Source organism: Brassica napus, unplaced genomic scaffold (genome assembly GCF_020379485.1).
Source record: "Brassica napus cultivar Da-Ae unplaced genomic scaffold, Da-Ae ScsIHWf_237;HRSCAF=404, whole genome shotgun sequence".
NCBI classification, from domain to species: Eukaryota; Viridiplantae; Streptophyta; class Magnoliopsida; order Brassicales; family Brassicaceae; genus Brassica; species Brassica napus.
Window position 1 is genome coordinate 54,952 of NW_026015731.1, and position 18,009 is coordinate 72,960.

At 36.4% G+C, this 18,009-nt stretch overlaps 4 protein-coding genes and 4 non-coding genes across 10 annotated transcripts; 2 read left to right on the top strand and 6 right to left on the bottom strand.

Moving 5' to 3' along the window:
* Nucleotides 1–2,007: 2,007 nt before the first annotated feature.
* Nucleotides 2,008–8,242, bottom strand: LOC125600733 (NAC domain-containing protein 86-like). Of its 2 annotated transcripts, XR_007333916.1 has the most exons (7): nt 6,850–8,242; nt 5,652–5,932; nt 5,206–5,526; nt 4,391–4,672; nt 4,212–4,278; nt 3,165–4,125; nt 2,008–2,992 (listed from the first exon to the last, which is right to left on the bottom strand). XR_007333916.1 is itself a non-coding variant. In XM_048773325.1 (6 exons), the coding sequence occupies exons 1-6, from the start codon at nt 7,004–7,006 to the stop codon at nt 3,743–3,745; spliced, it is 1,491 nt and encodes a 496-aa protein (XP_048629282.1). In that variant the 5' UTR covers nt 7,007–8,242; the 3' UTR covers nt 2,008–3,742. The 2 variants fall into 2 exon arrangements, 1 of the variants encoding a protein (XP_048629282.1); XM_048773325.1 differs by having other exon boundaries at nt 2,008–4,125.
* LOC125600738 lies at nt 2,228–2,327 on the bottom strand. The gene has a single exon (XR_007333919.1). It is a non-coding gene; the product is annotated as a small nucleolar RNA Z103 (small nucleolar RNA).
* LOC125600736 lies at nt 2,479–2,578 on the bottom strand. Its single transcript, XR_007333917.1, has one exon. It is a non-coding gene; the product is annotated as a small nucleolar RNA Z103 (small nucleolar RNA).
* Nucleotides 2,654–2,753, bottom strand: LOC125600740. The gene has a single exon (XR_007333920.1). It is a non-coding gene; the product is annotated as a small nucleolar RNA Z103 (small nucleolar RNA).
* LOC125600737 lies at nt 2,860–2,962 on the bottom strand. The gene has a single exon (XR_007333918.1). It is a non-coding gene; the product is annotated as a small nucleolar RNA Z103 (small nucleolar RNA).
* A 1,314-nt stretch (nt 8,243–9,556) lies between the features above and the next one.
* Nucleotides 9,557–15,571, top strand: LOC125600734 (tetratricopeptide repeat protein 27 homolog). 2 transcript variants are annotated; one of them, XM_048773326.1, is made up of 20 exons: nt 9,557–10,012; nt 10,169–10,307; nt 10,623–10,954; nt 11,162–11,243; nt 11,321–11,582; nt 11,850–11,908; nt 12,049–12,138; nt 12,259–12,350; nt 12,439–12,537; nt 12,629–12,706; nt 12,844–12,928; nt 12,999–13,057; nt 13,184–13,253; nt 13,396–13,487; nt 13,628–13,690; nt 13,777–13,843; nt 13,935–14,159; nt 14,252–14,368; nt 14,454–14,606; nt 14,700–15,571. In XM_048773326.1, exons 1-20 carry the CDS (start codon nt 9,600–9,602, stop codon nt 14,808–14,810), a joined length of 2,688 nt encoding a protein of 895 aa, XP_048629283.1. In that variant the 5' UTR covers nt 9,557–9,599; the 3' UTR covers nt 14,811–15,571. The 2 variants fall into 2 exon arrangements, with proteins under 2 accessions (XP_048629283.1, XP_048629284.1); XM_048773327.1 differs by lacking the exons at nt 9,557–10,012; nt 10,169–10,307 and adding an exon at nt 10,504–10,528.
* On the top strand, nt 15,032–15,571 carry LOC106387718 (UPF0651 protein YPL107W, mitochondrial). Its single transcript, XM_013827629.3, has one exon. The coding sequence runs from the start codon at nt 15,032–15,034 to the stop codon at nt 15,428–15,430; it is 399 nt and encodes a 132-aa protein (XP_013683083.1). The 3' UTR covers nt 15,431–15,571.
* LOC125600735 (autophagy protein 5-like) lies at nt 15,519–17,254 on the bottom strand. The gene is made up of 5 exons (XM_048773328.1): nt 17,166–17,254; nt 16,720–16,807; nt 16,358–16,504; nt 16,026–16,157; nt 15,519–15,895 (listed from the first exon to the last, which is right to left on the bottom strand). The coding sequence occupies exons 2-5, from the start codon at nt 16,769–16,771 to the stop codon at nt 15,651–15,653; spliced, it is 576 nt and encodes a 191-aa protein (XP_048629285.1). The 5' UTR covers nt 16,772–16,807; nt 17,166–17,254; the 3' UTR covers nt 15,519–15,650.
* Nucleotides 17,255–18,009: the final 755 nt, after the last annotated feature.

Sequence of the window (18,009 nt, forward strand, 5' to 3'; positions counted from 1 at the left end):
AGCTACAAATAATTTACATCGTTAATTGAAGTTTATTTGATGGACCATCGTTATGACTTAGCAACTAATAGGAAACGTCCATAAATTGGTATTCGAGTTTTAAAACAATTTTATAAAATCCATGAACTCCAAACAGTGTATATATTCCAGGGCACACAACTTTTTTTTTGTAAGCCTAAATATGTAGTACAAACTTTTTCAAAATAATTACATTTACTACACATTTTATATAACATATTTTCCAGCATGTTCTTTATATAAATTATAGAACATACTATATTTTTTTATAGAACATGCTATATTAAATTAATGGCTGCTATAAAGTATAATGGTTTATGAAATCTTTCGTGTTGGAGGGAATGATGAATCCTTCAACCTTGTTTATATAGAATGTCGAAAGGAAACTAATAATAAATACGAAAATATATTACAAATCAATATCTTGGATGAATATAGGGAACTAATAATAACTATGCATTAACCTATCTACCTTATTTGTTTAATCACAACACTAAAATTGATGCCACTACTATATTCTGGCCAGAAACACAAAATATCACTGACTAATATGGTGTTTTGGCTTGGTCAGAAAGTTTACAATAAATACCATTAAGTAACCGGATTTATTAGCAATTATTTGGCAATATAGGGTCTGATTGGTAATGGATGTAGCTTTAAAATTTTTGCTTTAAAAAAAATCTGTAAACTTTTTGCTGTGGCTTTAGATTTTATTGCTGCAGAATTTTATGGAAAGCACAAAAAAATTGCTTTGGATATTTGGCTCTGCAGAGCACTTGTACAGCTGTAGGTTATTTCAAAAGCTGTGGTTTCAAAAAAAATTTAAAGATTGATTGCTCTGAATTTGATGCTTTAAAAATAAATAGGGCTGTGGACAGCACCTACATCAACTACCAATCACCCGCATAGTTGGAGCAAATCGAGCAGATTTACCTTTTTCACAAGTTTTTTTCCAAAACAAATAAGTATGTTGTCTGAGGTTATAAATAGTAAAGTAAGAAAATGTCATGAACAAAATGTTAGTTTGTTCGAGAACCTGTAAATTCAGTTTAGACTTGTAGAATTAATGGTAACATGCTTGGACAATGGAATGTTAGTTTTTATAACCATTGATATTTTGATTCGAAACAAATGTGTTTGTTGTGGACCGTATATTTGTTCATGACAATAGGTTTTAAAACAACAGGAACCATTGTTTTAAGTCTAATAGACATAGTCAAGCTTGAATTTATTCCAGGATAATACGTGATAATAATTTTATAGGTTCATGTACCAAAATATCAGTTTGTCTCTAATAATGCCATACTTGTCATGAACAGAATGAACAGAAGGACAAAAGGTACTTACAAAACATACTAATACGGTCGTGAAATATACATACTAATACGGTCGTGTTTATTTCGTATGCGAAGATGAAGAAGTCACGATTTTTTTCAGCCAACGATTTAAATTGTACATAAATTTGATTGATAAAACCGGTTAAAACAATTGACAATGTCGACCAGTTATTGTATTACGAACCAGGTAAAATCGTATGACAAATATCTTTAATCTATTTATTATTCAATATATGTCTTAATATATGTATAATAGGTACCAATGACAATACTGGTAAATATTCTACTAATTTAAGGACTATTAGATTAGTTGGCTGAGAAGAGTTGTGAGGTTGCCACATAGGCTATAATGACAAAGTTGTTATTAATTTACCAAAGGAAGATTATTTTTTAAAAATGCTTCTTGATTAATAAGTAAGGGATGTTTACATTTAATCAAATGCATATACATCAATATAAAGCAGCAACTCATATACTTGTAAGTTCATCCCACGGGCGTACCATGTCTTGTGTAAATCGAGCAAAGCTAGATAAAAAAATTACGTCCCTTCCCGCTAAACTCACACCGCACCATTTATGATGTTAATCAGCACATATAGTTTTACAGGTTTAGACATACTGAATTTGAGAATAGCTAGGTAGAGACCGAGGATATTTTCTTATGCTCAAAACTAGTTAATTCGATTCAGGTTACAAAAATTACGGTCACCCAGCTTCCTCAAGAAACAACCTCATCGAGATCTAAACCAGTCGAATCAATATGTAAATACTACCAACATCCAGAACAGAAACAAAAAAACTTACAGGACTAAAAAAACAGACAGACTACATTGGTTTATAAATCACATTTTTTTTATTAAAAAGTAAGGAGAATGGATCAGAACATTGGCTTGATTTCCTCTGATGAGAGCAAATAATAATCGCTTAGCATAATCAGATTCGATCATTTGGGGAAATTGTCATCACCTCCATATCTCCTTTAACAATAGCGGACCAATACCATATGTTTTTGATTTATCTAGCACATCCTAGAAATTTTTCAGCTCAACATAAGCTCCAACAAGCCTACGACGATAAATATCACATATTAGTAAAAAACAAAACTATAAAAAAATTAAGGAGAATGGATCAGAACATTGGCTTGATTTCCTCTGATGAGAGCAAATAATAATCGCTTAGTATAATCAGATTCGATCATTTGGGGAAATTGTCATCACCTCCATATCTCCATTAGTAAATAATAAATAAAAGTTTATCAAACAAAAACAAATAAATCAACTGTATGTAAAAAAAAGGAGAAGGATCAGAAAATAGGCTTGACTTCCTCTGATGGGAGGAAATATAAATCGCTCAGTATAATCAGATTCGATCATCTGGGGAAATTGTCATCACCTCCAATTCTCCATGTTTAAAATTGTATATTAAGATCTAAGGAAACCAACTTAAGAATACTAACAAACAAATCAATAAATCTAATGTAATTCAAATAAAAAATAAAAAGGAGAAGGATCAGACTAATTGGCTTGACTTTCCTCTGATGAGAGGAAAATTCTATTCGCTCAGTATAATCAGATTCGATCATCTGGGGAAATTGTCATCACCTCCATATTCTCCCTTTTAATCTTTCATCAACAAACCTAACAACAACAAAAATCTACTTTCAGACAAGACATTCCAGATCTTAGGCTGTCTACTAGATAAAATAAGTTTCAGACAAGATTTTCCCTAGACTGCGAACTCGTGATGATTGATAATACACAGAGGTATTTACATTTAATATCAAAACAAATAGAAGAAATAGGAACCTACTATTGCGTCAACTCATACACAACGAACATGAACAAGAACGGTGGTAATCAGTTAAAGTGACGCGAGCAAGAAACACTAAAAAACTAGAGATCAGAGAAGCAGATCTAAGCAAGGTTCAAGGGTATGAGAAGTCGACGGCTGGTTTTTGTGAGAGCTTGAGGTTTTAGTCAAAGGTTATTTATACTGCCAATGAGATGTGGCTGATGCCGTAAAACCCTAACGCGCGTGTTATTTACGTGACTCGTACTTTAAGTAAATTTCTCTTTGGTCCTCATACTTTGTAAAGTTTTACGGACAGAGAGGCAAATACTTTTAAATGTTTTTTTTTTCAGACCTTCCTTTTTCTGTTTTTTAGTTGCTTTCTTTTTATGTTTTTACTTTTTATAAGTTCTTGGAAAACAAAGTATACATATACAGCTAGATTATGAGAATTCCACAAACAACATAATGGATTAGGCATGATAGTTTTTCTCTCCCCCAATAATATTTTACTTATGACAATGAAAATCAATCAACATTTCAATATATAGTACAGTCTCTTCTTTTTAGATAGTATTGGATAAACAAAATTAATAAAATCAGAAAATAATTGTAAGACACTTGTAATAATGTTTTGCAGCTAAACCAATCTGATTCAATTTCATCTTGGCAACATTTTCAGCCTTCTGGAACCAGGAATCCTTGCCTTCTTCTTCCGTAAACAATCTTCTCTCTTCATTTCCTCCGACAAGATTAATGTGAACTTTCAAAATCTGCGACGGTACGACTCGATGATATAAAACTTGAGTTGTTTGACGTGTGCAAATGAGCATTTTATGGTCTACTCTAGTCTCTTCTTCGATCATTCCGGATCCTGAAGAGTTTAGAGTTATGTTTGACTTGTCAGTGTCTTCTACTCGGTCCTCAAACGAGAAAAACTCATCAATCTCTATGTTGTTGAGTGTACTGGTCCCAGATCTGCCTGTAGTAGTAAAATAAATATTAGAATTACTCACACATTTATACATGGTCTCGTTTCTGTACTTAGAGTTCTTATATCATACCCACCAAAATATTCAATATCTTGATCATTCTCCTCAAAGCTTGGCAAAACCTCTACGTCTTCTGCGAAACTCTGCTAGGAATACATATATTAAAGCGGACGTCCATGCTAAGGTTTAGACTTTAGAGCATATAATATAAATGACTAATTTACATTACTGGCTATGAGATATGATGTTAATTACCTGATTTAAAGACCCGTTAGACATGTTCATCCATGTCGAGTGTCCAGCACTGTGCAATTGTTCTTCGAGATTTCCAATGTGTATTAAATGATCATCAACGTTGCTGTTATATAGCTGGTTGCGGTTACTTGCAACGAAAGCAAAGTCATCGAAACCACATTGACCGCTGTTTTGATTCATTCCATTGGAGAAAATGCTGGTCTGAACCGGCGTGTTTTCTACTTGCAACGGTGGCAATGACATTTGATGCTGCAACATTCCACGTTCAGTTTCTGTATACACCTATTATACACAACATGTTAAGATAAGGAGCTGATCATTCCATATAAGCTTTAGAATTATACTCCAAAAAATCATTAACAAATATAATTTAAAAATCATTCAACCAATTAAAAAAATGACTGCAAAATATAATTGGTTACACAATTTTCAATAAAATTAAAAATAATATAAATATATCAAAACTTTATCTATTTTGAAACAACAAACATCTTCTAAAACAACTAATTAGTTACACAGTTTTCAGTAAAATTTAAAATAATATAAATATATCAAAATTTCATCTATTTTGAAACAACAAACATTTTCTAAAACATCAACTATTATAAAATAGAGAGAGTATTAACTAAGGCCAAGCCCGACTCAAAAAGTAGGGCCTTGTGCCATATTATTTTGTTTTCGTTTTTAGACAATAACCAATTTTAAAATTGGACCCTTGCTATACAAAAACTTAAAAAGTTAGAGCTAGTAAAGAAAATCTGATAAAAAATGTGGGATCCTGACACTACCCTAGAGCCGGCACTGACTAAGGTTACCTTAGATTGATTGAGGTATGGTCCATAAGGAGATTCGTAATTTGAAAAGCTTGGAGTCATGTTTTGTGACAAGTATTGCGACCGGTCATCATGATCACCGAATGCGTTTCCAAATATCGGTTGGGTCTCCGTAACGTTATTGTAAGGTAGAACTTGATGTGTATTTGAACTTATTTCAAGATCCGAACCAACGTCAAAACTTGAGCTACGACTTATATTCGAACTCGTGTGGGCGTAAGGCTGATGATGCTGCTGATGTTGATCTCTTGGTTTCCCTTCGATTATTATCTTCTTGAAAACGCGGCAAAGTGCATATGCATCCTGAAATTATTAACATCATCAACTAAAGTTTAGTTTCAAACGGTCTTGTCTAATAAATAATAATAAAGTACAAATATATATACTTTAAGAGCAAGTTAACTGATTGGTTGGGTTAGCTAGTCAACCTGCATGCCGAACGCAGTAGGTTCGCATTCGGTTTCATCGAGGCGATATTCATGCATGACCCAACCAGTTCTAATACCGTGTGGGGCGCGTCCACGATAATAAACTAGGGTTTTCTTGGTTCCTATGGCTCGATCTCTCAGACTCACCCGCCGGTCTTTGCCGGTGGCTTTCCAGTAACCGCCTTTTGTTGCTCGGTTTGTTCTTGAACCATTGGGGTACTTTCTGTCCCGTGGACTGAAGAAGTACCATTCTTGGTCTTTGCTCGGAAGCAACGACTTCCCTGCCAATTTTTATCGGTGATTAGTTTCTGACGACAACAATGATTATATATGTTATACAAGTTTGGATAATCCATCTGAAATTAAAGATTTACAGTTTCCAAAGATACAAACCCTAAAGTACACACACAAATAAAGGCAAACTCATAAAAGGCTTGGTGGTCCATGAGAGTTTCTTTTTTGACCAAAAGGAGTCCAACAATTCGGTTGCGTCTGGTCTAGTCTATACTACTGTAATACATTATATATATAATATATTAATTGCTAACATTTATTTGTTTGCATCTAAGCTTAGTATATTTTTAGATAAGCCAAACCGGCAGATTCAATCCAAACTGATCTTAAAATGATAAAATTAAAATCAATGATGTCATCTGTAGTTTTGTTATTAACAACCCCTGGGATAAGTTTGAAGATGTGTAGAATCGGATATGAATCGGGATGGAAACTAAAACCAGAACCTATATATGTATATAGTAAAATTCATTTCATTTCATTTCACTCACTATTTTTTTTTTTTTTTTTGAAACAACACTCATGACTATTCTTCTACCTGAAAAATAAACGAACAAAAACTCCGATGGAACACCTGTTACTCTATTAGTTGCAAAAGGAATTGCCAAGTGCACTAGATCTTAGTTTGAAATTGATGTTAGTTTAGCATCAACTTTTATAAATAGCATATTTACAACGAGATGTAAATAGATTATAGATGTATATGCTTTGATCAAGGTTAACGTATATATTATGGGTTTTCTTGTCATCGTGATATTCTTATTCTTTTCTTCACTCTATGTCATAAATCTACGTTAAACCCTATTAAGCTCTTAAGCTAGTCAGCTAGAAAAGGATCTTGTACCAAATCATATACTGATAGATTGATTTGTGATTAGTCACTAATGTTCTAATAATTTATTACCTGGCAAGTCCCATGGTTCGCACTTGTAGAGGTCTACTTCAGGGATAATTTCCAGCTCTATCTCTCGACCGTTGATCTTTCTTTTGAGATAGTATGTGATTAGTTCCTCGTCCGTTGGATGGAACCTAAAACCAGGAGGCAACGAGACCGGAGCCATGTATAAACTCTTCGACGATATTGAAACCTGGATTCAATATCGGTTTATGTAGTGTGCGACAAGACTTAACGAACGGTCTTGTTAGGGAACAAAAGACCGATCGTATTATACGTATATAGGAAAGGTATAACTGAGTAAGAGATACTAGAGAGGTGGAGAGAAATAATACGAAAGACTCAAGAGAAAGAAGAAAGAGAGAGAAAACAAATGTTTTGTGTTATGAGGGCTTGAACGGTGTAGGTTTATAAATAAAGAGGAGAAAGACAGATTTTCTTATAAAATGGCTGAAAACTAAATAATCAAAGGGAGAGGATGTCACCTTTGGAATGAAATAACAATATAAAATTATAAAGAAAATACCCAATTGGTCCCATCTTTTTCTTGATCTCTTTTTGTTTTCTCTTACACAGATTCTGATTCTCACCATCGTTATCTTCAAGTTTGATAGATAGGTTTAAATATTACTAAGAAAGCTTTTGTTATTTATTCACAGTAGACCGGTCCATACATTACATAAAGAAATTAAACTGCGAATGAAAATTTAAATAAATGATTCATTCATTATAATTTTTGTGGATTTTGAACATATTTTCCATGCTACGTGGTTCTGGGATACTTGTTAACTTTCAAATACATGGTTTCTGTATAAAACTATACAAAAACATATGTCACAATTAAAATCGGCATAATGCAAAAATGTATTTCTTCATCTAAGAGGTCTCCTAAAGTATTCCATCCTTCCCCAAGTGTTGTCGGTTTGGAATGTTCCACGTGGCAGGACATCATTGGGTGCATGGGGAAACGAATATTGGGTTAACCAATAGAAACTGGTTTCAGATCTTTATGTTTTGCGGCGCTTCTAACTGAAATAAACTGCCTCATTTGTAATATCCCACTTGCGAATCCTTTAGTCACTTCGTGATTGCCGCTGATCAATATACAATCCCAATCTCAGCTATTCTTTTAATTACCGATCCCGAACCGAATCCTTAGCTAATCCCAGAGTAGAGCAACATCTCTTGTGAACTAGTTTTAAAAAATCATGTATTAGTTAGTTCAGTTTATGTTCGTTTCGTACTTCGCAGAGAACATGTTGCACTACTTGTCCATTCACAGGTGACATAAGCATGTATGTATACAAACACATCGCAATTTATAGCTTTTTAAAACGTGAAATTTGTAGATAACTTAGCTCTGATTTTACATCATCGATCGGTTGAAGTATGATCATTAATTATAGAGTAATTATATTGGTTATTAGTGTCTAGTTATAAGGCCATTCTCGAGAAATTAAATCTCCCGTGACTACAAAATAAATCAAGTTTGGCATATTCTCATTGCCCCGTCATCAGATCATCGGTCATACGATAAATTTTCTTCTCATTCACTCATTTGCTACTTGCAAGTTACAACGCCTTCCTCATCATTTTCCACTAATTCTTTATTTTTCAAATTTTTATTGTTACTCCCTGATAGATGCACGTATGCGATATCATAAGTTATTTTGCGTATTTCTAGTTTTGAAAACTTCACATGTCCTTTAGTGTCCACACTACTATGACATTATGAACCACACCAAATGATAACGAGACGCAAACTCGTTCGTTCATGAGCATGTAACATCTAAACCAGAATGAAACACATGATACTGATATATACAAACGCAGAAACGCTCATATATGGAGTGTGAATATTTTACACATCATATATAAAATTTGAAAGGTAAAGAGAATAACAAGTTGGGGGCTCCACATGGTAGATCATGTGGGTCCAGCTTGTGATCATGTGAAGAAATCCCTTGAGGCATTGATGGGCCAACCCCAGCATCGCTTATCAGCTTTTCTCATCATCATAATCAACTTTTATGTCATTCTTCAGATTCCTTATTCTAGATCTATATCCAATTAAACATTAATATAATATTAACATTAGCATACAAGTTTAACACACACACATATAATAACAAATTGTTCATACCCTTCTTTACACTTTTCCCTCACATGAATCCATCTTTTTGTTCTTTACTTATTCATTTTTGGATTTTACTTGTTCAATTACAGATATTTTTTAATAGTACTCGTATAGTATATAATAAGCATGAATGTATATTAAATTCCCAAGTTGAGATCATGAATTATTTACAATAGTTATTATCAAAAAAGAAATTCATTTGGAAGCAAACAGAAATTATGCATAACAAAAGAATTATCATTACACTGATACGCGTATATTAGACAGACTATTAGTAGAATCCTTGAATAAGAAATGTATTTTGAACAAAAAAAAATACCAAACAAAGTGTAAATTTTACATAAAACTCTGAAGTCTCTGATTGGAAAAAGCGACACAATCCTGGTCAAAATTTGGCTGGGCCGGTTCGCTACTTTTGACTTTAGAGCAGTTTTTATCGGGTTTTTGTCTGGGCTAATAACCAGTTAACCACCTCTGCTTTTTAAACTGCAAACCAAACCGGAAAGACATTCGCGTAACGGTTCAACCGGGTTCACCATGAAACGACGCCGTCTTCACAACACAAAAACCTCGCAAAACCTCTTTCATTCCCGTCTCTTCCAGAACACTAACCACCACAACCATGGCCGACGGCGAAATTCAATTCCTACGCGGTTACGAGCTCCGTCTCCTCCGATGCACCGTATCTATCCCCTCCTCGGATTCTCCTCCCGAGATCCATTTGCTCGACGAATCCCAATCCGAAACCCATCCACACGACTCTCTTATAAAGTCTCTCTTGTCCTTGATCGAAGCTGGAGACTACCTCGGAGCTCTGGCCTCGGACGCTGCTAGGGTAATACTCGGCGACGCCGAGCTGGAACTAGTTGACTCGGTTGAATCGGCGGAACGAGTTTACTCCGAGGTTCTCGACAAGGTCGAGTCCTTCGTGGTGAACGATTCGTCGGATGAAATCGATAAGGCTCGCCGTGCTGTTGTGGTGATGTGCTTAGCAATCTCGTCTGCGTTTTGGTTCACTCGCTGTAATTTGACGGGGTAAGTTCATCAACTTCAAAAGTTGAGTCTTTATTGTAGAAAAAGTGGATTTTTTCTCATTAAATGTTCTAAAAGTTGAGTTTTTTTTTTTTAATTTTAATTTCGGTTATTACAAAACTCCAACGAGCTGTTTGGTTGTGTTTTCTGATCTGTTAGGCCGACAGATGGATCAGTGAAATGTTCGTTGCCGTTTAAAGTATCAGAAAGTAAGGAGTTAGTTGAATGGGAGAACTGGGCAAAGATTCAGCTCATGTCTGCTGGCTCTGACTTGCTTGGGAAGTTTTCAAATCTTCAGGTACTATCTTCCTTCTGCTTCAGCTCATGTCTGCAGGCTCTGAGCATTCATATTTTGTATGTCCTGAGATTTAAGGGCTATAGGCATTTTATATAAATTTTTACTTTTTTACAAATTTGGGAGCTTATATACATACAAGTTTTTCTCAAAATTTTGGGGGCTGTAGACCAATGCTTTACTAGCCTCTGCTCGGGACCGGCCCTGGTCAGTAGCCAAATAAAGTATGTGTGCATATATAACCACATAAGTTTTGTTACTCTTCTATTTGTTTGTTGTGAACTCTGCTTAACCCAATCCTACTTTCTTTTCCTGCAGCACTTAGTTTTTGCTAGGATGCTTCTGTTGAAGTTGAAAGATTTGCTGTTCGAGACAACTGCAACCCAAACATTTGAACTAAGGAGTGTTTCATGGTGGCTTGTCAGAGTTCTACTTATTCATCAGAGAGTTCTACACGAGCGATCTTCATCTTTGTTTGAGATGTTGCAAGTCTATATGGCTGAAGCTCTTGACCATTTTGGAGCCTTGGAGAAAGTTGAAAGCTATTGGTCTACCATGTTGCTACAAGGCGAAGTTTCATCCTTAACCTCAACCATACATCTGGAAGCATGTGTGCTGCAGTATATTTATGGACGGATTGATCCCTGTCGGTAAGTTATCATTGAGACACCATCGTCTTTACCTACTTCGTACATGTTTATAGCTTCTTATAAGATGTTTGTGACATATATATATATATATAGCTCCAAAATTGAGTTTGTAATTTGGCGTTGCTGATCTAATTACGATACTTTGTGATCTTTTATCTACTATACTGCTATAGTATATTGGTCTTGAGTTGGAGTACAATTTTTCAGGTTACAGCTTGAATCTGCTAAAGCAGCATCAAACCTCGAGTTCTCTGTTAGTGGGGCTTTTGGATTTCGTACGATTCACCAAGTAAGCTATGATATATCTATATGTTTGTTATATTTATTCGTGTTTTGTTATTCTAAGTATCTCTGATCTTGTTATAGGTCGACCCAAAGGCACAAATGGTATTGATAGCCAAAACTAGTTCATCCAATGGGGACGTGATGTTGGCCTCTAGTAAAGCTGATGTTGGACCTTATGAGGCTTGGGGAGTTGAAGCACCTGAAGTATACATGACTCCCAAACTAGTGAACGACGAGAGTGAATCTGGCAAAGATTCTGCGACCTTAAAACCAGTCGAACAGGCAATGATTTTGGCTCAGTGCCTTTTAATTGAACGAGGTAGTCGGCACAATGAGATGCAAAGTAAGTAACTCCAAATTCAAGTGTATTTGAAACGTTTAATGTTAGTGTTCTCTGTTCTGTAATAAGCTTTGATGCAAAGATGGAAAGACCAATACTAACAATTCTGAGTAGTAAATTAACCTACCATACATCAGTTGTGACTGCAATTCAAAATGCCTGATTAGTTTCCTAAGGTCTGCTCTTGCTTCTGTTTCACTTGTGCTGAACTGTATTGAACTCTGCCCTTTAGTTTTATTTGTATATTGTAATAACTTTTTTCTCGTGCAGGATGGGATATGGCTCCATATATTGAGGCGATTGATTCTCAAAAGTCATCATATTTTGTTGTAAGCTACAATTTTCTTCAGTTATTTGATCGTCTCAAGTGAATAGTTATAAAATAAGGAGCTATTGGCTTTTCATTTCGTCATAACCTATGCAAGTGAAACAAACTGACTGACTTTTGTTTCTTCGGACATGGTATTAGCTACGGCGTTTCTGTGACTTACTACGTGTCCGGTGGGAATCAACTCGGGGTCGTACAAAGGGACGCGCCCTGGAGATGATGGGTAAACTGGTATGTATGAACTGTGTACATGATCATAATCAAATTGGTTTTTTTTCCCTCTTTTGCATTGGACTTCTCCCGTGCTGAAACACTCATTTGTTAGCGTCATTTCAATCTGTCCATTATTAGGTTGAAGCTATCAACAAGAGCGATCCTGGAGCATCACAAAGAATCCCTTTATGCTACGCAGTCCATCTCCCCACCATTCCTGCTTTAAGAAAGTAAGTTAAATTTTTATGTGCGTGTTCAAATATCCATTTTGGATTTCCTTCTGTCTTATGCATTGTACCGTTTTGATTCTATGAACAGGGAATACGGTGAGCTACTGGTGAGTTGCGGTTTGGTTGGGGAAGCAATCACAATATTTGAGAGCCTGGAGTTGTGGGACAATCTAATTAACTGCTACTGGTAAACTAAAAGTTTGAATCTTCATTTTTCCCATCCTTTCATGACTTGAATGTTTTGTTCTCGAATCTTATTACATGATGTGAAACTTCAGCCTTCTGGGAAAGAAATCAGCGGCTGTAGATCTCATCAATGCGCAGCTTTCTGAGCGGCCAAATGACCCAAGATTATGGTATATAAATCTTTGACAGTACCCTATTATACTCTCTTCGTGTTGGTTGTATATCTTATTAAAATGGCTGTGAAATACTGTAATCTTTATTGGGCTGTGAGGTGCCGTAATCATGTAATGCTTGGTATTGCTTTCAGGTGTTCACTTGGTGATGTTACGATTGATGACTCATGTTATGAAAAAGCCCTGGAAGTGTCAAATGATAAGTCAGTTCGTGCTAAGGTAGTGTGAGACACATGATTCTTATAGATATTCTCTCAGTCCACGCTCTAATTAACTCTCCTTCTTGTAGCGCGCTCTTGCTCGTAGCGCATACAATCGCGGTGATTTTGAGAAGTCAAAGATGTTGTGGTATGTAAAACAATTTGGTTCTGTTTCTTTATCTTTTCCTTGATAAACAGGGAATGAATTTATAAAACTTAACCCTTTAAGCTGATTTACTTTTGAGATGTCTCATATTTTTTCATTCTTGTATAGGGAGGCTGCAATGGCGTTGAATTCTCTGTACCCGGATGGTTGGTTTGCTCTTGGTGCTGCTGCGTTGAAGGTATCATCAAACTCTATCTTCTCTGATAGTTCAGTAGCAAGCTTTTCCATTCCAAATGTCATTTATATGAAAAAAACATATAAATTATTGTCACCATGGCTGGGAGAGATGCTAATATAACATCTCCGATATTATACCGTAGGCCAGGGATGTTCAAAAGGCACTCGATTCATTTACTTTTGCTGTTCAACTCGATCCTGACAATGGAGAGGCCTGGAACAACATTGCTTGTCTGTAAGCACTTCAGTTTCATAATCTGCTCTGTTTATGCTGAAATTGCAGAGAAGATTAAATACTTTTTTTCTTTTCACGCACGCGTTCGTATTAAACTCACCTCACTGCTCATCTATTTTTCACTTTCATATTGGGTGCAGGCATATGATTAAGAAGAAGAGCAAAGAATCATTCATCGCATTCAAAGAAGCGCTTAAATTCAAGTATATATATCTTTCCCTTACCATTTATAACTTGAGTTAAGAATTTGATAGCGTTAGTTATCTAAAAAACATCGTTGCATCAACAGGCGAGATAGCTGGCAGATGTGGGAGAACTTCAGCCATGTAGCTATGGATGTGGGAAATATTGATCAGGTAAAGGCACCTACATAACTATTTGATTACCTTTAGCTTAGGAGTTAGACGAGTTGGTTTCATCTGTGCTGTTTTTTTTTCTTTCGTTCAGGCCTTTGAAGCTATACAAAAGATACTGAGCATGAGCAAAAACAAGAGGGTTGATGTTGTTTTACTGGACCGTATAATGACAGAGTTAGAAAATAGGAATTCAGCATCGTCTTTATCGGTTGAAACTGAAGCTTCTTCTGATGAATCAACGGAGTCAAAACCGCGTGCTGCAACACCAGCTGAAACTCAGCGTCACTTAGAGTTGCTTGGGAAGATTATTCAGCAGGTTAGAAAAAACATTTTGATAGCTAGTATATTTCACTGTATTGTCTCATTGTCTGAGTTTTGAATGTGATTCTTGCTTATCTCTTTTTATAGATTGTCCGAACAGAAAGTACATCTGAAATATGGGGATTGTATGCAAGATGGAGTAGAATCAAAGGAGATCTTATGGTATGCAGCGAGGCATTGCTGAAACAAGTGCGCTCATATCAGGTATAAATGAGTCATAATTAATCAAAGCCGCTCTTTGATCTGTGAGCATCATTCTCAGCTCCATTTTGTGACATATCTCTGGCAGGGATCAGAACTGTGGAAAGACAAAGAGCGTTTCAAGAAGTTTGCAAGAGCATCGTTGGAGCTTTGCAGAGTCTACATGGAGATCTCACTGTCCACAGGAAGCAAGCGAGAGCTCTTTAGTGCTGAGATGCATTTGAGGAACACAATCAAACAGGTATAAACCAGTATTACTATTCATTAATCTCCACAATACTTGATAAGCTTTAATATGATGAGACTGAATAAATGGTGACATGTGTTTGTGTAGGCGACAGTGAGCTTCCCGGAAAGTGAGGAATTGAAGAAGCTCGAAAGTTGCCTTGAGGAGGTGAGAAATGCTCTGAAGAAGTGTGAAGAGACTACAAATACGAAAACATGAAAGAAGAAAGATACTCTAGTAGTAGTCTCTGGTCTGCGAGTGTTTGTAACATTTGTATCGTTTTTCTTGTTGTTTGGGTCAAAGACGATTCGTAGTCGTGGATCACTGGATTGGCTTCCTTTCTACCAATTATATTAGGACACGTGTACTATTATTCCCATAGAGGGGTCATTTTTGACGCGAAAACGCACTTCGAAAAAAAGAAAAAAAAATCTGTTGGTATGGTTTTGTTGCATCATCTCCATCCTCGAGTCTCGATCGCCGTATGGCCAGCTTACAATCCTCGCCGGAAAAGCCTCCAGGATGTGCTTTTGAGCATGAGATTTGGATTAACGCGAGATCTCTCTCTAAAGCGGTCCTTGGGCAAGTACTATTCCGTATCTCGACAACAACAGCTCACGTCGCCGATCTCCATGGCCACCAAGAGCGAGAATCTCGTGGAAACTTCGACGGAGGAGAAAGGTAAGGTAGATGAGGATAAGGAGGAAGAGATCTCACTCCCTCCGCCGCCGGAGAAACCAGAGGCTGGAGATTGTTGCGGTAGCGGCTGCGTACGGTGCGTTTGGGATGTGTATTATGAGGAGCTCGAAGAATACAACAAGCTTTCTAAACCCAGTTAGAATGATTCTCTTTCTTTTCGTCAAAAAATAATTTAACAGTTGATTGTTTTTGTGAATGTTCATTCTTTGAGAAGTCGAAGATGCTCTGTTTATGTTGAAACATGTTGGATCATTATATGTATATAACAAATAGTTGATGCTTTTGGCTTATAAAAAAACAAACGAGAAATCAATTTGGTCTATTCACAGGTCGATTGTAGATGCAGAGCCTTACTAGTTTTTACCTTTGAGGACCTATCACAAGAACAGAGATGTGGAGATAGAATTCTGGGTTCATCAAGTTGTTTACCACCCATGAAAACGGTATCTCTAGTTTCAATTCTATCCCTTGTATCCTTACCAGCTTGATTTCTCCCCTCGTCTCCTGCGACCCATCTGCTTCTTCTTCTCCACTCGTTTGAGCTCTGTCTCCACTGTACTCCGGGAGGAGACTTTCCATAGCGTCACGTAGAGTAAAGCATTTCCCTGTTAGATACTGGAACTAATCAGTTATCTTACACAAGAGAGATTCAAGTACAGGTCCATAAAGCCAATCTATTATTGGTGAAGATACTAAGAACAATGCGGCGGATCTTTAAGCTGAAAAATTATTTACCTTTTTCTTTGAGGAACTCAACAGGGCGATTCATGTACGAAATCTCATCCCATGTATCGATCTCAGGCACATCTTCAAGATTCTCGAAATTTTGACTTACACTTCGAACATACAGCCGAACAGGAATCCTTGCTGAAACAATGATCATCACAAGTCAAGAACATTAGGAAACCATTACTTTGCGAGGAGGTCATTATTCTATTCCTAAGTTGTTTCTGTTACACGATTTATTAGATGAGGGATACTACTATTTACAGCCAGCGTTTCTAACTAGGTTTATGTCACTTCAAACTGAATCTAAACATTTGAAGCTGAGGTTATAGTTGGCAAACCTGTCTTAACTTGTCCAGCCACATCTATCTCAGTCCCACCACCTTGTCGAGATACTGGAGATGACAAACTTTCTTTTCTTGAAAACTCATCTTCGATATTTCCCATTTTAAGCTTGGGTAATAACCTTGTGTAGGCATCAAGATCACCTGCCAAACCATCAGTTTTCAGAACTCGAAGTCATAGATATATCCAAAGGTTGTATACCAAGATTGATGAAGCAGATAGTAAAATTTGACAATGCTGAATGCAAAAGCTGTGTCTAGTGGCGGTTAGAGTTATAACCAGAAGTATTGCTGTAACAAGAATGATATTGGATATGCGATTCATTTTTTAATATATGCTTAACATGGACCACTCGTACCGTTCATGACAGAAGTCCACAGATCCTCTTGATCACTCTGAGACATATTCATAACATTCTTGCAGTTTCCATTGATAATATATGCCGCCTGCAGGAGTAAAGCATTGTTATAAAATAGCAGACAGGAGAAGCCTATGTCTACTCCACTAGGGAATGACCAATCAAATTCAGCAAATTTTTTTTTTATCATTCGCTGTCATTTGCCAGTTATAGATCTTCGACAGCCTATGAAATTCTATAACCCTCAGAACTTAACTTAACATACGGAAATGGTAATCATGGTGGCAGACAGAGATGTAAACGGTTGTAATAGATCAAAATGTGGAAGAATGCCATAAGCTTGTTCTACAACGTCAAATATACTGGAAGAGTATGCACTGTTTTATTTGGGAAGCAAATACGTTTCACTTAAAGTAAAAAAGAAAAGTAGAGAAGTTTTGACAAACCTCTTTCAAAGAGTTAACAAAGTTCCACTTGGCAGAATCTTCTCCTTCACATGGAATCAGTACGTTGCTAGGATATCCCTAAAGTGTATCTGCAAGTAAAAGTTTCTAAAACCCTCAAGAACAGCAAAAGATAGAAAGGAAAACTAAGGTTTGTGTATCCTAATTCAGTGTCTCTCAAACAAAAGAAGCTAATGAAGCTGAGATATAAGAAAGAAAGGTCACAGTGAGGTTCCAAGGTCTTTCAGATTCAGCGCATAGGAGATCAAAAAGAACACCTGTTGGTATATACCTGCATTACAAACAAGACTCACCTCTCCATTTAAAAACATATCACACAAAAAGCAGTTACTCCTATTATATGGTAACAGATTGAACAGTGGGAGTAGTACCATTTAAGAGGAACGCCTTTGTAATCGAACCAGATTGAGTCTTCCCAGGAGGAAGTGAATCCTTGAAGTAAGCTTTATCAGAGGAACTAACAGAGGCAGTACCCTATCCTTGGTGCTAACACCTGAGTGCAAAACATAAAGAGAGAGCTTAGATCTTCGTATGCTCTATCTCGAGCTTAACAACATTCCCTCAGTCAAATCCAATCCTCTAATGCAACTGTTCCTCCTCTCAAACAAATTGATCATCAAAAACGATATGATTCAAACCTAAAACCCCAAATTCGATGGTGATCCAACTAACACAATCGTAGAAACAAAGAGAGAATCGATTACGAGAGCAGGAGGAGAGCAGTGAGAAGCGACTTCGGATTTGTGGAGATGAATCTGCAGCGGAATTGCTCCTTCCCATACATACTCATAGCTGCCTTCTCATTCGCCTCGCCGCGCTTCTCTCT

Excerpts from the sequence above, each read along its gene's own strand:
- LOC125600735 (XM_048773328.1), bottom strand. The coding sequence starts at position 16,771 with ATGAATATGTCTCAGAGTGATCAAGAGGATCTGTGGACTTCTGTCATG. Across the intron at positions 16,505-16,719 it reads GTGGACTTCTGTCATGAACG|GTGATCTTGATGCCTACACA; the intron begins GTACGAGTGGTC and ends ATGGTTTGGCAG. Across the intron at positions 16,158-16,357 it reads GGCTGGACAAGTTAAGACAG|CAAGGATTCCTGTTCGGCTG; the intron begins GTTTGCCAACTA and ends TCATTGTTTCAG.
- LOC106387718 (XM_013827629.3), top strand. The coding sequence starts at position 15,032 with ATGGTTTTGTTGCATCATCTCCATCCTCGAGTCTCGATCGCCGTATGG.
- LOC125600733 (XM_048773325.1), bottom strand. The coding sequence starts at position 7,006 with ATGGCTCCGGTCTCGTTGCCTCCTGGTTTTAGGTTCCATCCAACGGAC. Across the intron at positions 4,279-4,390 it reads CTAACGGGTCTTTAAATCAG|AGTTTCGCAGAAGACGTAGA; the intron begins GTAATTAACATC and ends TATTCCTAGCAG. Across the intron at positions 4,126-4,211 it reads TCAAGATATTGAATATTTTG|GCAGATCTGGGACCAGTACA; the intron begins GTGGGTATGATA and ends TTACTACTACAG.
- LOC125600734 (XM_048773326.1), top strand. The coding sequence starts at position 9,600 with ATGGCCGACGGCGAAATTCAATTCCTACGCGGTTACGAGCTCCGTCTC. Across the intron at positions 13,058-13,183 it reads GAGAAGTCAAAGATGTTGTG|GGAGGCTGCAATGGCGTTGA; the intron begins GTATGTAAAACA and ends ATTCTTGTATAG. Across the intron at positions 13,844-13,934 it reads ATGTGGGAAATATTGATCAG|GCCTTTGAAGCTATACAAAA; the intron begins GTAAAGGCACCT and ends TCTTTCGTTCAG.